General features: G+C 51.1%; 1 protein-coding gene across 1 annotated transcript in view; it reads right to left on the bottom strand.

The window, feature by feature from the left end:
• LSS (lanosterol synthase) overlaps window positions 1-14,960 on the bottom strand; it is a 29,996-nt gene extending 15,036 nt beyond the window's left edge. The window contains exons 1-12 of the mRNA XM_072640784.1: window positions 14,807-14,960; window positions 14,390-14,546; window positions 14,159-14,297; window positions 11,729-11,837; window positions 9,886-10,007; window positions 8,207-8,303; window positions 6,703-6,838; window positions 5,123-5,231; window positions 2,382-2,500; window positions 1,701-1,798; window positions 1,386-1,413; window positions 386-442 (exon numbers count right to left, since the gene is read on the bottom strand). Coding sequence (XP_072496885.1) covers window positions 386-442; window positions 1,386-1,413; window positions 1,701-1,798; window positions 2,382-2,500; window positions 5,123-5,231; window positions 6,703-6,838; window positions 8,207-8,303; window positions 9,886-10,007; window positions 11,729-11,837; window positions 14,159-14,297; window positions 14,390-14,546; window positions 14,807-14,820 — 1,185 coding nt within the window. The 5' untranslated portion in view covers window positions 14,821-14,960. The remainder of the gene's footprint in view (window positions 1-385; window positions 443-1,385; window positions 1,414-1,700; window positions 1,799-2,381; window positions 2,501-5,122; window positions 5,232-6,702; window positions 6,839-8,206; window positions 8,304-9,885; window positions 10,008-11,728; window positions 11,838-14,158; window positions 14,298-14,389; window positions 14,547-14,806) is intronic.
• Between the last annotated feature and the right edge of the window lie 258 nt (window positions 14,961-15,218).

The raw sequence follows: 15,218 nt of genomic DNA, 5'->3' as shown, positions 1-15,218 counted from the left end.
TCTAATGTCTGTCCACAGTATCTGCCTCGACATCCTCAATCCCAAGTTCTTGACCTTTTCAGTATCCTGGACCCTCTGGGAGTCCAGTTGCTGAAGCCAACAAACCTCTTCCCACCATGTTATTAAACTCACAAAATACTTGAGATTACAAAGAAACTCAGTAAATTGAGAGTCATAAAAATATTTTAAATATTTTAAAACTTTGTAGACTGCCGGTTAAAAACTCTGTTCTAGGTTTGTTTCTCAGAATGAATTGTGTTCCTGCTTTGTCTAGTTCTATATAAACTAATTTTTTTAAAAAAAGCAAAAAAAAATGAAAATGGGGACACATGCCCACAGTCCATAGGCAAGTCAGGAATAAATGGGAAGGAGGAGAATGGAATACCTCAAGGAAGGCTTGGATGGCAAACGCTGTATCCCAGAGCTGAGAGCCATTGGTGCCCTAGAGAGAGAAGCAGTGCAGTGAAGGTGGCAGCTTGGAATCCTTTCCCTTCCTGGAGGGTCCTGACTCAGAATTGTGTGTTTCCTGCAGAGCCGACCCCATCGTTACACAAGAAGGTTAATGTTTCACACACTATTTCCCCTCTTAAGGAAAGCACCAATTCCACAAGAGCTCATCCCAGGCCCCCTTCTCTTGTCCCATTTTTCTGGGAGCACTTAGAATAAAAAAACTTTCCAGATTAAAAACTGGTTGAACATGGGTCCAGAGCTCCACTCAGATGCAAAGAGGCCAAGGCACAAAGGGGTTTCTGAGACTCTGGAAAACCTCCCTGTCCCCAAACCAACTCCTCCCTTCCAAAATGACAATAAAAAAACAGAGGGTTTCTAGAATCTGGCCACTCTGAAAATGGAAACCCCTCCTTGGGAAGTATAAGGTGCCAACTGGCATAAATGAGTATACTGGGGCCTTTACTTAGGTAAGGTCCTCATGGAGGATCCAAGGCAGAGCACAGGTGCAGATGGGCACAAACCCCTAGCTCTGCTCCCTTCCTCCCTCCTGATAACCAGAGCCAGCATCACTGTCATGCCTTCATCACAACAGCAGAGCTATTTCCTCATGCATCTGCAAAAATGACCCTATAGAGGTGCCTGGCATTTGTTCACTGAAATGAGTGACTTATTAAGTTAGATAACTATGGAAGAGGACTCAAGAGCTAACTGACAGATGCATTGCCCTGCAAACGAGTGCACAGACAGAAACCCTCTGCTAACCCACAAAGCCCAAACGTCCTTAAGAAGGCTCCCTCATCTCCTGCCATCCCCAGGTCTCACAGCTCAAAACTAGAATTCATTCATGGGGCCCAGCCCAGATGGAGACAGTGTACCACCAGTAAGCCAGATCCCCACCCTCCCACCCCCAGAATCTTGTTCCAAAGGTACTTTACCTGCATCTTCATACCATCAAGCCCCAACCTGCAAGGAAGGTGACAAAGCCAAGGTGATTACTCAAAAACCTTCCCTAAGAGTGCAAGCCCTCCAACAAGACCCGCCCTTATACACCCTCCAATCAGGCGTGGCTACTGAAGTCTCCCTCACTGGGGTGATCCTCCAGGGCCCTGCACTTCTCCAGCCTCCTCTACCCCTACCTCTATGCTCCCCCTCTTCCCTCTAATGGACCATTCCTTTTCCACTGTCCAAATACATTAGGCAGAAGAAATAGCTTCCCTTGAGAGGCATGCAACTTCTCTACTGAGACCTACCACATGTAATCTGGAATTCTAGAGACATGTTCTTGGAATGCCTCTGAGGCCGGCCCATCCACATGCCACCGAACAAGCATGTTGATTGTCTTAGAAATCTGCCGAAAGAAGAAATCACAAGTGGCCATGGCTTTACAGCTAAAAGTGACCAAATGTCCTAGTAGACACACCCCTCCAAATGACCACTCTACAGAGAATTTTAAATGGCTCGCGGGTTTGGCATCTAGACCATCCACAGAATCTAGGGAACATCCAGCCATAAGGGCCAGTGACTTGGAGAGATAGAGTCCTGACCAGGGGGTCCAGCTCCATTCCCTCCACTCCCTCAAGGTGGAAACAGGCCAAGCAAGAGGCTGAGATGAGATCATCCCAAGGACCCTGTGAGCACCAATCTTCTCCTTCTAACTCTAAAGAGGCCCATACAATATCCCATGAATCCCTCTCTATGGACTGCCCAGATCATATTTTGGGTATGTCCTTTTTGACAAACAGAAAATCCTTCTGGCCAGGAAAATCGGCAAGCTGTCTAGAATTTGGCCCTCAAGAGACCAAGTCAATTGCCCAGGCTTAGAAAGCCAGCAGGCATCAGAGATCAGCCTACCAACCCTAGGCTGCCACCATGGCACTCTAGCTTGGAGAACGTGGCACCCAGCAGAGGATGGAGAAGGTATGGAAGCATACCGGGCCAATGCTGATGCACTTGGTGAATCGGTCGTCTGCTGTTATATGATCATACAACTCGGCCACAGCACGCTTCCTCAAGCTTGTGAGATGATAGCTCTCATACAGGTTAAGCACTCCTAGAAGGGGGGGGTGGGAGAGACACAATGAGACAGTCATGTTGCTAGCTGGTCAGGGGGTCCTCCGAGGCCCCCAGACCCATGTCTCAGACCAGTTAAGTTCACAGAAACCCTTCTCTACTGCTGGTGCATTCCTGCAGCACTGCCCTGTGGGAAAAAGAAAGGAGCTGAAAAATCTCTTGGGTGAAACAAAACTAGCACACCCACACCAAATGAAAAAGAACAAAAATGAAGTGCTAGACCATGAGTGCTCTGGGTCTAGAGCCCATCCAAGGAGGGCTCCAGGGAGGGATCAGGACTAGGGACAGCCTTCAGAAAATAGTGAGGATGGGGGATGGGGATGGGGGGAGGGAGACAGCACAGGCCCTAGAGAAGGGGGAGGGTCTGCAAGAGACGACAGTGATTTCCCAGGTGACAGACTAGGGCCCCTGGACAAATGACACAAACATGGGCTCAGAGGGGTTTTTGCTCTCCCAGCTTAGCAGAGAGGCATCTGACATCCCCTAATGTCATCGCCACATTTCCCTCCTCTTGGCCTTTGCTGACATGGTCCCTAAAACCTGACATGCCCTCCTATCTCCCCAGGCCCACTGTCCTTAATCTCTTTGCCTGCTGGTTCCTAATACCTGGAGAACAGGTCCTCAAGCAACTCCTGAGTCATCTCCTAAAGGCTACCCCTTCCATGAAGGCTTCCCTGATCCCCATTTATCATCCAAAGGTGCTCAGGGCACACTGCCTGCAGAGGCCTGGCCACAGGAAATCATAGGCATGGGATCCATGGAAGGGGCCTCTTTTGCCATCTGTTGCAGCAAAAATGTGCCTCTTATTTTCCACCCCCTGTCAGGGAGGGTCAGGAGATAGTAAGGGGCTTGGGGCTGGAGGCCCACCACATAGGAATGCCTTGATGAGACCCCAGGGCTCCCCCTGAGCCACCAGCGTGGGAAGCACCAATAAGGTGCCAGTTGCCAGGGATAGTTTCTCATAGATCTCTGAGCCTGCCCAGGGCATTGTGGGGGGAGGAGTCTGAACGGAGTTAAGATGGCAGCTCCTTAGTGGACAGAGATGCCTATTGAGACAAGAGGAACAGAGCCCCTTGGCCAAGGACTGGATGAGGGGTTGTGAGGGCTGACAGCATAAGAGCAGAAGGGAGAATTAAAAATGGATGTTACAAAGACAACCTCCGTGGATCCTATCACAATCTTTTTTCTACAGAGGGGAAAACTGAAGAAGGCAGAGGTGAGGGGACATGCCCAGGGTCCCACATCCCCCAAGCCTTTAAGAAGTTCAGGACTGGAAGAGAGCCATGGAATCTGCTTAAGCCTCAGGGCCCTGATTAAATGAGGACAAAATACTTATAGTCTCTCCCTCTCAGGGCAGCTGCCAAGCTCAAAGGAGATGTCATGAACCAATGGCAAGACCAGGAAGAAAGGACCTGTCAGCTCTCAGGGGAGGGGAAGATTCAGGACAAAACAAGGGACAGAGGACAGCAGAGGAGAAAACAGGCAGTTTTGTGCATCAAACCACACAATGCGGCTAAAATGGACTCGAGCGAGCAAATCAACCTTTGCAGTTGGTTTCTCTGGCAAAGGGCTCATTTCAAGGGAGTGATTCAAAACCTAAGAATGAGAGTCATGGTCAAAGGAAAAAGCCAAGCTAGACTTCAGAGGGCAACACCCAGACTAGGAGCTCATGGGGCCTGCCAGCCTGTCCCCACATCAGAGGCAGGGGCTGTGGGCAAACAGTGGAGCTGGCACAGCCACATCCTCTGATCCAGTGGCACCAGTACCAGCCATTACCCCAAAGAGATCCAGAAAGAGTGGAAGGACTCACGCTGGCATGAATTTTGTGGTTACAAAGCCCCAGAGATGGAGGTGAACGTAACAGGAGATCACTGTGGTACAAGAAGTGATGGAGACAGATTCACAGAAAACAGTGAAAGCCCATATGAACTGAGGCACAATCAGGTAAGCAGAACCAGGGCAACAATTTCAGTGACAGCCTCAACATCCTACAAACAATTTTCTAAGACATCGGCCCTCTGATCAATGCAATGGCCAAGGATGAGGGCAGAGGTCAGCAATGACATCTGCCTCCCAAAGGGTTAGGCTGGGGTCCTTCACTGTTAGCCTCAGACAAGCAGGACCCAGGACCCTGACACCTAGTCTGTGACCCCCACAGGGCATCCCCCCAAAGAGAAGTGACCTCATCTGTGTCCTGCCAAACAAAGCCTGAAATGCCACTGAGCCAGAGAGGAGAGAGCACATGCCAGACCCCATGACAAATGTGGAGGTCTCTGACACACAACAGCCCGTGCCCTCAAGGGCTCACATTCTAGTGAGGTGCCGGAAAACAGGGTTGGGACAGGGAACTACCCCCCGGGGATGAAATGCCAGCCAGGGAACAGGACAGACAAAGGAAAAACCTCAGATGCTTTCCCATCTCATCTTCTACCTGATCCCAAAAGCTCAGGCCTTGCGAGCCCAGCCCAATCAGGCTCTAGACCAGGGGCTTTCCACTTGTAAATGCAGCCAAGGAAGCACTGACCACAGCTCCTTCAGGGACTCTCAGGGCGTCTCCTCTGCTCCTATAGAAGGGAGGAGGGGACCATGTGGGTTGACCTACCATAGACCAGTTGCAGGAGCCAGCTGTGGGGTGTATAGAGGTCACAGGCAGCCACGTGATTCCTATGGGCTGGCCAGTCTATGCTGGAATAATCCTCGATGTAAAGTTCCTGAAAAGAAATACAAGAGATCAGAAACGAATTCTGGCCTGGGGGGCATCCCACACACCTGGGCCTACTCATACTTGGTGTCCCGCATAATCAGCACAGAGGCCCTCCTGCCTCTTGTCACCTTCCCCAGTACTGCGCTGGTTATCTCCTGGTCATCTCCCACTCTTCAAACGCTCTTCTCCTCTCCTTGAAGGAGGGATCCTTCCCTCTCTTCCTTCCACAGGAAGCTTCCCCCTACGTCCCAGCTACCCTCCCAAGCTGCCTTGTCTTTCTATGGACTCTCACTAGACTTCTATGCTGATATGTGGCCTCTTCCAAGAGACAGGTACCTAATTACCGATGGGCTGACTTTTGTCTTTGTCAACCCAGCATAGTGCCTACACACACGAAGGAAAGACCTCAGACACCTGCCTGTCTCGTCTTCCACCTGAACCCAGAAGCTCAGGCCTTTGTGGCCCAGTCCAATCAGGCTCTAGACCAAGGGCTCTCCACTTGTAAATGCAACTAAGGAAGCACTGACCATGGCTCCTCCGGTGACTCTCAGAGTGTCTCCTCTGCTCCCAGGAGGAGGGGACCACGTAGACTGACCTACCATAGACCAGTTGTACACAATAGGTGTGTAATAGATGCCTGCTGATAGCAGGGGAATGCCTTTTGCTCTTTGTAAATGTCCCAACAGTCATGCATACTGCTTGGCCTCTTGGCAGAGAGCCTGATCCAAGGAGTGATGGGGCCAAGGCTCCCTAGACAGAGGCCAGGCCAGGCCAGGATCAGGGCAGGGCAAAGGCCTCCCCAGCAAACAAGGCTCATCATTGCTCCCAGCCTCGGCCAATCCCAACTCCTCTGCCTTTACCAGGTGCCATTTCTCCATTTGCTTTTCACTCAAAAGACAAGCATGAAGGCCACAAAACATGGGGACTCATCCATGAAGCCACAGGGAAGGTGACAGCAAAATCCAGAAAAACACTCAGAAGGAAAGGTGGCCAAGGGGCTCCAACTATCACAGGCAAATTACCTTTCCCCCTAAACCGAAAAGAATGCTCGTTTGCAGTTTCATTTCATTTAATAATGTTGGTTTATCTACAGTTACCACGCTTACAATTAAAAAAAAATAAACACAGGAACGTTAGGGGAGAAGAGTAAAGCCAAAATCAACCCTTGTTTTTAATGTCTCACTCCTCCCGCCCAACTGGGTGGGACAAGACAACTGGAGGGCAGGACCAGGAGTCAGGAAGACCCTAAACAATTCACTTAACTAACGTGCTTGCCTCAGTTTCCTCATCTGTAAAATGGAGAACATAATAACACCTACCTCCCATGGTTATGCCTGGCACTATTTCCTTCTCTCAGCTTTCTTAAGAAGAGGCTCCTGTATTTATTTTAAATGCACCTGCTGCTGAGCAGAACCATGAGTGCTCTGACCAGCCTGACACCTTCCCCTCATCCCCCCCACCATAATTAAGGTCCTCACCTGTCGGAGGCTCTGAACCAACTCATCCTCTTGGCCCTGCAGGCGCATGGCATAGCAATAGCTCATGGGCAGATACACCTGACGACAGTGGCACCACAGGGTTGAGGGATGAGCAGGCATCCAGGTTGGAAAGAGCCTGGTAAATTGGAAAGCCAAACACATGCTTACTGTCTAGTTGGGGGCTGCACTGCTTCCAGTGAGGCACCAAGGTTGCCCCACTTGCAGGAGGCCTCGGCTCCAACCTCCACCACTCAGCACTGGGCACTTCCCACAGGCGGATGGCATGCCCTAGAGATGGCCCCCACCTCATGAAGCCCATAGTCTCCTAAGCATATGGCAGGGGGAGGTTTCCTGGACATAGAACATTAGGGTCCAACACAGGCATCCTCCTGTGATGTCCCCAAAAAAGGATCATGCCACCTTGGCTTGAGAACCTTGCATGAGGAGGAATCTCGGGAAGCAAGCCAGTAGTGTTGGGTCTGAGATGATGGGCAGGAACTTGAAAGTCACAGAGGGCAAGAGAAGGCTCAGGCACTAAGGCAAGCAGGCCCTTAGCGCCCAGGGTATCGGGGTGAAGGAAGGAGAAATACAAGGTAAGGCAGACTAAGGCAAACAAGGAGACTAGAGACCAGGAAACCTTCCTCAAAGCCAAAGCAGTAGCATGTGGTGCTCAAATGAGTCAGCTCGGAGGCCTCCCCTGCAGTCAGGGGAGAGACAACAGGGAACTGGAGTTTAAGAGGAGAAAGGCCAAGACAGACAGATCTCAAGACCACTAACCTTGATGAAGGGCTCTGCCAAGAGAACTAAGAGGACACATGGAAAGATGGAGGAGAGAGGCAGGAGCCTCTGGGGTGTTGAGAAAAGACCCCAGGTGGGGCGCAAAGGTTAGAAATCAAGGACTGAACAGTAAGGAGATGGGATGACCGAGAGGTCCCGGGCATCCTGGAGGAGCATCCATTGGCTGATGGGAGCTGACACCAAAATGTGAGGAGACAGAGACATGACAGGAGTGGTGCCTGCCAGGCTGGTGTTGGGATGGAGGAGAAGGGATGATGGAAGGCTGCTTTTACAAGTGGGGAGAGCCAAGCAGATCTGGGGACAGAGGCGGAAGATGGGTGAGAAAAGGGAACACCAAGGGGCCTGCCAGTCCTGGAAGAGGCAGGAGGGCCAGAGATGCAGGCCCAGAGAGAGGCCTGAGCAGCCATGAAGAGGGTGCCCAAGCCAACCAGTAGCATTTGCTGGAGGAAGGGAGACAGGAAGGGAGCTTCACTGAAAACATCCAGGCCAAGTTATCAGGCCTATGAATCTGGTGGAGGTAAGGGGGCCTTGGAAGCCTGACAACAGTCCCTCACAGTGGGGCAGAGGCCAGAGTGAACAGCCTGGGAAGCCAGGGTCCCAGGCCTGGCAGCACCAACAAGCAGGCTCCAGAGCCTCCAAGACCAATCAGTCAAGGAGAGAACACAGTTATTTCCATGTCGAGAGAGAATCGTGTTGTGATACGTACCACATCTCAGGAAAGAGGGTATTCAGTCCTTCCCAGCTGTAAACATTCAGGACGGCCAACCAAAACTTTCCCCATGAAGGGATTCCAAGAGCACCACCTAGAAAAGATCAGGTCCCAAAGAATCAACCCCCTTCTGGTGCCTCCCTACTGCCCAACACAACTGCTGCTGCCCACTCAGAAGGTTGGTGGGAGCCAACATTCATTAAGAGAAGAAAGAAGAATACAAGGCCAACCTGGGGCAGAGGCAATCCCAACCAGCACGTGAACTTATGACCAGAGAAAAGTACCTATGCCCTCCCCATCGCCATCCCTCGCCACACCAAAGCTCCCAGACAAATTTTACGTGTCCTCCAAATCAGGATAAAAAACCTGACACTAACAGAGGCATAAATAAAATGACATGCAATCTGTTGCTCAGTCTAGCAATGGGACAAGATATAGCATTTAAAAGGTATGTTAGGAGATGGAGGGAGAAACACAGCCTGGTCACCTCATTCAGAAGCAAATCAAACAGAGAAGCAAGTCCAGGAAGAAAACTGCACTCTTCACAGCAGACTCAAGTTCAGGTCCATCTCTACCTGTCTATGCACTAACAGATGTCTCTCACTCATCTAATACTTTAAGGGTAGTGTCCTCAAGGAAAGCCTGGTACCCAAAGGTGCCCAGCTCCAGTCAGGGGCAAGGCGGGACCTCCAGAGTTGGGGCCCCAAGACCAAGGCTCATTCTAGTCACTGTACGCCAAGTAGATCCTTATCAAGCCCAAAAGACTGAAAATTACATTCCTATAAAAAACCCTCCTCCCTCACACCTCACAACAAGCCAAAGTGAGTCCAGCAGGTATCATGAGTAGTTCTGTGGGCCCAAAGGACAGACAGAGAGCCAATTCTGGAGTCGGGAAGGTCCAACTGAGTTCAAACCACACCTCAGATGCTCACTCAGAGCCTGCCCAAGCCAATAAGCACTCAACAATGCCTACTATGGTGGTACCACCAGGGTGACAAAGAAAGGCAAAAGCTGCCCCTGCCTTCAAGACAACTCTCGAACAACTGTGCCCAAACAAGCCCCTGACAAGCCTAAATGAAGACATTTCAGAAGGCCCAGAGCTGGAGACGAAGGGAAAGAGCCTAGAGGTGGAGGCAGCCAGGCACCAGATGGCATGGGGCCTGCCAAGATGATGGAGCAGCCTGGGAAGGGCTTTAGGTGTCAAAGCAGAGGATTCTGTATTTGTCCCTTGGGCTCTTTATGAAATTCATTTGTTTGGCTATTGTGAGAGTCCAAGAGGGAGACACAGTGACAGCTCAGCTCTTCTCAGCAGTACAAGGATCTAAGACAATCCCAAAGGACTCATGATGAAACACTCCATCAGCCTCCAGACAAAGAACTGATGGTGTCTCAGTGCAAACTGAAGCAGACTTTTTAAACTCTCTTTCAGGGGAGGTTTGAGTTTTCTTGCCCAAAAATGACTAATATGGAAATGTGTTTTCCATGAATGGCACATGTGTAACCTAGATCAGGCTGCTTACTGCCTCAGGGAGGGAAGAGGGGGATGAGGGAGGCAATTTGGAACTCAACATTTTTTAAAATGTTTGACAAGCAATTGGGGAAATTTTTTTTTTAAAAGTAAACACAGCACCATAGAATCCAGTCCTGGCCAAGAGAACGCCAACCCCAACACTCACCTTTCTCATGAAGGTTGGTCCTGGCATGCACCAGGGCAGGGTCATCTGGTCCAACCCCCAAGATGCGCAGGGATACATAGTTCAACGCAGTGCCAAACACTGTCGACTTATCCTCCACGTGCCTGCAAAAGAACAAAGCAGTACAAAGACTCCACCTCTGCCGATAGCCACCATCTCAGCCAGCAAGGCTTTGGCCTGGATCCCTCATGACAAATGAAGGGCGTGGGAGAGAAGCAGAGCGACCCTACCCCAAGGCCTCAGCAAGGATGGAGCCCTCCAAGCTGCTTCTCCACTCCTTCTCTGTCTCACTCCTCCTCTGCCTCACTCCTCTCTCTTCTCCCTTTTCTCTCTCCCCTTCCTTCTCCAGCTCTCTATCTCTTCTCCCCCTCTCCCCATCTCCTTCTCTCATTATTTCTCTTTCTCTTTCTCTCTCTCTCTCTCTCTCTCTCTCTCTCCCCCTCCCTCCCTCCCTCCCTCCCTCCCTCTCTTCCACTGTACCTAAAGAACTCTGTCATTCCAAACATAACTCAAAAGGCCTGGGCCCCAGGAAGCAGGAAATCTGTCCACATTTCAGCAAGAAAAGCACTCAGGTTCTTGACCAGCTTCTCCATGCTCATTAACCAGTGAAGAAAGAGACATGTACTCCTGGGACTTCTGAAAGCTCAGCAGGTCCCAAAGGACCTCTACCCAGGAAGAGAGTGGGAGATCCCCGTTTTCACCCTTCAACCTTCTCTCAAGGGAAGAATTCCACTAGAGGCTCACCATGCTACAAATGAACAAATCAAAGATGGGAGCACATTCCAAATGGACTGAGGAAGAACGCATTTGTAACAGGTATAAAAATGAGGGTACCAAAAGCTGAGAACAAGATTTGGGCCATTTCTGCTACAAGCCAAGAGGAAGCCTGTCTGGGCATCCTGAGAAGCCCAGGGCCTCCCTGCTTTGTACCAAGCCTTAGCCTGGATCAGAGGCCACAGATGTGTCTCAGGGATTTGTCATCGAAACAAGAATAGGAAAAAGAGGTTGCCTAAGGGCATATCCGATCACAGCAGCCTAATTAAGGGTAAGTTTGTCCCCACACCTTCCAACCCCACGCCACATCCCTGCATGATCTGACGCAGTCACCAACAAGCCATCAGCCCTCTCAGTCCTTTCCACAAGCTGCCTGGCCCCAAGGCCTGGAAGGTTCTCCTCTTAGAGAGGGAACTCAGGTGGCACCCGTAGCTGGTGGCCTTTCCTGGAGACTCCTGGTTACCTTGCGTGCACACGTGCAAACACACACACGCACGCACACATGCACAGATACACAGCTAAGGAGGCACATCCTCTAAATTCCCTGAGGACATTCCCCAAGTGTCAGGCCCCTGACAGGCACTAAATCAATAGTGGCCCCCTGACTGACTGGGGTGAACTGTGTTCTAGGATTGCCAAGTTCTGTTGATCTAAGATTGAGGATTTCTTCATCTCAGACTCCCTGGATTATTCAAGGGTTTGTGGGGCCAGGCCCTGTGCTCAAGGTGGAAGGTATAGAGACAGAAGCCACAATCCCTGCCTTCAAAAAGTTTCTATTCTCCTGTAAAGGAACAAACAGGACCTTCCACAAGCGTGTGTCAACTTGATCCAGATTAGGTCCATGGGAAGGGACGGAAGGCACAGGCTACCTACAGAGGGAATGAAGAAAAGCCTGCCAGGCATGGGGCGAAGGCAATCAGTACAAAGGCAAGGAGGTGGAGAAGGCCAGAACAGCTCAACTGGTCACCTGGGGCAGGTCAAACCAAGCTGCTGCTGGAGTGGACTGAGCAGGGGACCAGAGAGAAAACAAAGCTTTATCCTCTGCACTCACAGGCCCCAGCCGCCATCAGGAAGCTGCACGGATCGCAGGTAGCGCTCAATTTCCTCTTTGTACCCAGCTGGGAGGGAAATATTGGTCACACGGCATGTGATCAGGAGTCCTATGGAATCAAAAATTCAGAGTTCCTTAATTGTGAGGGGTTACTTCCAGATCAAGTAGAGGACAGGGCTGAGACTGTCCCGAGAAGTGAGGTCAAATGCTGCCTCTGACGTTATCCACATGATGTTGTGGACAAATCCTTGAACTTGAGCCTCAGTTTTCATGTCTGTAAAATAGAGCTAACAATACCTGTTGTATCTTTCTTAAAGGTATTTTATAACTGTTAAAACCCTATGTGAGTATCAGTTCAAAATGTTATTAACATAATGTAGACAATTATCTGCTGGGTTCCTTTTAGCAGAAAAGAGTATTATTTTAACACTACCTTGTGGGTCTTACACCAAGCATAGCTTAGTTATATATTCAACAACAAAAAGGCAATAGCAGATTTGTGACCTAATTTAAAATATTCAAGCTCTCATTTCTTCTTAGCAATGCTTGGCTAATGTTACCCTATTTGTCTATATGTTTACCCCAAACTCATTCCTGTTTACTAACCCTATTGCCTCCTAAAATCTACCTTCACCCTTACCCTAGAGAGATCCTCCCCCTCACACTGGCCCTGGTCTCCCCTGAGCACAACCCCTAATCCTCTCCCTCCACGCTGTATCCTAGAGTCACCTTATCCTGATACTAGACTTAAAATATACATATAAATAGGTACTTATATATGCAAAGCAGCAGCATAAATAATATTGAAAGGGAAAAAAGTTAAAATCTAGAATTAGGTGCTCCTAAATGATATTAAGCACCATCAGGAAGTAATACCAATATTATTTAAAAGATTAAGTAACAAGAAATATAACGGGACCAGCCCTAAATGTAAAAGGTGGGCAAAAAACTGCTAAAACTGAAGGTTGATTTAAAATCCAAGTTAAAGAAACAAAAAGCAAAAGCAATCTTGGCTGAATAGTTTTAATGCATTCTAAATAAAGTAAACCCCCCTCCCTCCCAAAAAAACCCCATTCACTCTTTCCCTTTCATTCAGGCATTCTTTTTCTCAAACTCTATTTAACATCCTGGTCCTCTTTCTCTCCATTCCATTAGCAAAGGAACAACCACCTAAAATTCTCCGCTAATACTTTACTACTTTTCCCTATAAGTCACTTAGCTTTTCCTTCAAGAATGCAGGTCCTATGCCATTCTGTACATGTGGTAATAGTGATAATGGTAGTGATAATTCACTGTCTACAGTACCTTCCATCAAAATGTAGTTTCCCTGTTTATCTTTTTTTGCTGTTTTGTCTGAGATCATAATTACTATTTTTTTTTTACTTCATCTGAAGCAAAATATATTTTATTCCTGCCCCTCTGAATCCCTTACTCTATGTCTATCTTTTGGTTTGAAATGTGTTTCTTACTATTGGACTCTGGCTTCTCATCCTCTCTGCTACACCCTTTCATTTTATCAGTGTTCTCCCATTCACAGTCTACGTCCCTCTGTTTACTGCCCCATCTTTAAGAGTTTGACTAAACCATCCCTGTTATACCCCGCCAGGTGAGAGGTGTGTGGCACACCACACAGTTCAGAGGGAGGTTCAAACATGATGACCCTGTTATATTCAGCTCCCAGACCCTTGGATTAGCCTTCCTCTGGGACCCCTAGTGATGTGAGTGCCTGGGCGCTGCTGTGGAGAGAGGGCAGGTCTGCTTTCTGCCACATCCCGGGCGAAGCGCTTCGCCAGTAGATATTAGTGACTGCCCGTCTTTCTTCTGGCTGCTTGCTGTGTTTTCTGTCTTTCATCTTTTGGCTGGGAGGTTTCTCTTTGGGGATTCTTAAAGGAGGTGACCCACAGCCGCTTTCCATGTCTACACTGACCTCTGGTTCTGAGCTCTGGGCTCTTTTTTCGGCCAAGGCTTCCATTCTTGCTTTTCTACGTTGGTTTTTGTCTGCTGCGCTTTCTATCTCCTCCTGTTTTTTCAGCCCTTGGACTGTTTTACTTTTTTCTTGATGTCTCCTGGAGTCAGAGGCTTCAATTCCCTCAACGTTATTTTCACGGAGCTCTTGGGAGAAGGTCTGGACCTCCTGTTCTTTCCAAGCTCTCGTTTTTCCCTTTTTCCCCTATTACTGCTCTTGTTTTTTAAAGCCATTTTTCAGCTTTTTTTTTAAATACTGGTTTTCCGTCTTTCTCATGGCATTTCTGCCCGGGCTGTGTTTTGCTCCGAGACAATCCCACCGCCCCTCTTCTCCTTCCAGCCTCCTGCTGGGCTTCCATCTGCCCTGGGGGTCAGAGCCAGAGCTGCTGCGGGCGGCTGGGCACCATCCTCAGGGCAGGCCCCCTGGGGGTGCGCCTAGGCTTTTGGCCGCGCGCGGGCACACACCTGGCAGCAGGAAGAGGGGACCGCCGTAGTCCCCCGGCCAGTGACCGTCCTCCGCCTGCAGCCGCGAGTAGAAGCGCATGCCCTTCCAGGCCCCCTCCCCGGCCGTGCGGGCCGGGGGCAGCTCCTCGAAATACTTCGCCTGCAGGGGGGCAGAGGGGGGCCGGTGAGGTGGGGCTGTCCAGGCCCCCTCCCCCTCCCTCTCCCTCCCCGCGGGCGGGCTGCGGCCCCCACCGTGTCCAGGCCCAGCGCATGGGCCTCCAGGGCCCTCGGCTCGTCTTCCCGGGGGCCGTACGTCCAGCGCTGCCGGCCCTCCTCGTTGGCCAGGCGCCAGCAGCTCAGCTCCGTGGCCGGGGGGGTCTTGTAGGGGCCGCCCCTCCTCCGCAAGCACCTGGGGGGGGAATGTGAAGGAGGGGGGCGCCACGCCCCTGCCCTGTGCCCCGCCCCCAGGCTCGGCAGGGGGGGTCCCGCCCCGCATCCAGTAGGCGCCTCATGAGTGCGTGTGGGGGGAGGGTAGAGTGGGGAGGGGGTACCCGATGGGGTGGGGGCCGGAGCCGGGCAGCGAGCTGCCGGCCAGCAGGACAGGCGGGCGTAACTGACGCGGGGCGGGGGGGCGGGTGGGCGTTGGGCTCCGGGGCGGGCGCTACTCACGTGCCGTCCGTCATGGCTCGGGCTCGGGACTCAGACCCGAGGGTGGTTGGGGTGGCCGCTGGCCGGGGTCCGGGCGCGGGGATCGAGCTAACCGGCTCCCCTCGCCCGCGCTCCCAGTCTAGTGGAGGACAGCCGCGAGGAACTCCGGGAATTGTAGTCAGGCTGGGACCTGAGGCCACATGAGCCGAGGAGCTGGGAGCCAATGGGAACGCGCCTGGGACGGGGCCCCCGCGGGGCACCTCGCGTGCCACTGGCTGCGGCCCGGACTCTTGAGAAGGGTGGAGCGTGCAGGGACGCGCCGGATTGGAGGAGGACTGGAAGGGTGACTGGGGGGCGGGACCAACTCTTCAAGAGCCAAGGGGCGTGGCCGTTCGCCCCGCACGCCACGCCCCCAGCGAGCCAGTCAGGATCA

The sequence above is a fragment of the Notamacropus eugenii genome, chromosome 2 (genome assembly GCF_028372415.1).
Source record: "Notamacropus eugenii isolate mMacEug1 chromosome 2, mMacEug1.pri_v2, whole genome shotgun sequence".
In the NCBI taxonomy this organism is placed as follows: Eukaryota; Metazoa; Chordata; class Mammalia; order Diprotodontia; family Macropodidae; genus Notamacropus; species Notamacropus eugenii.
Note: the sequence above shows the minus strand (reverse complement) of the source record. Positions and strands in the feature narration are given on the sequence as shown.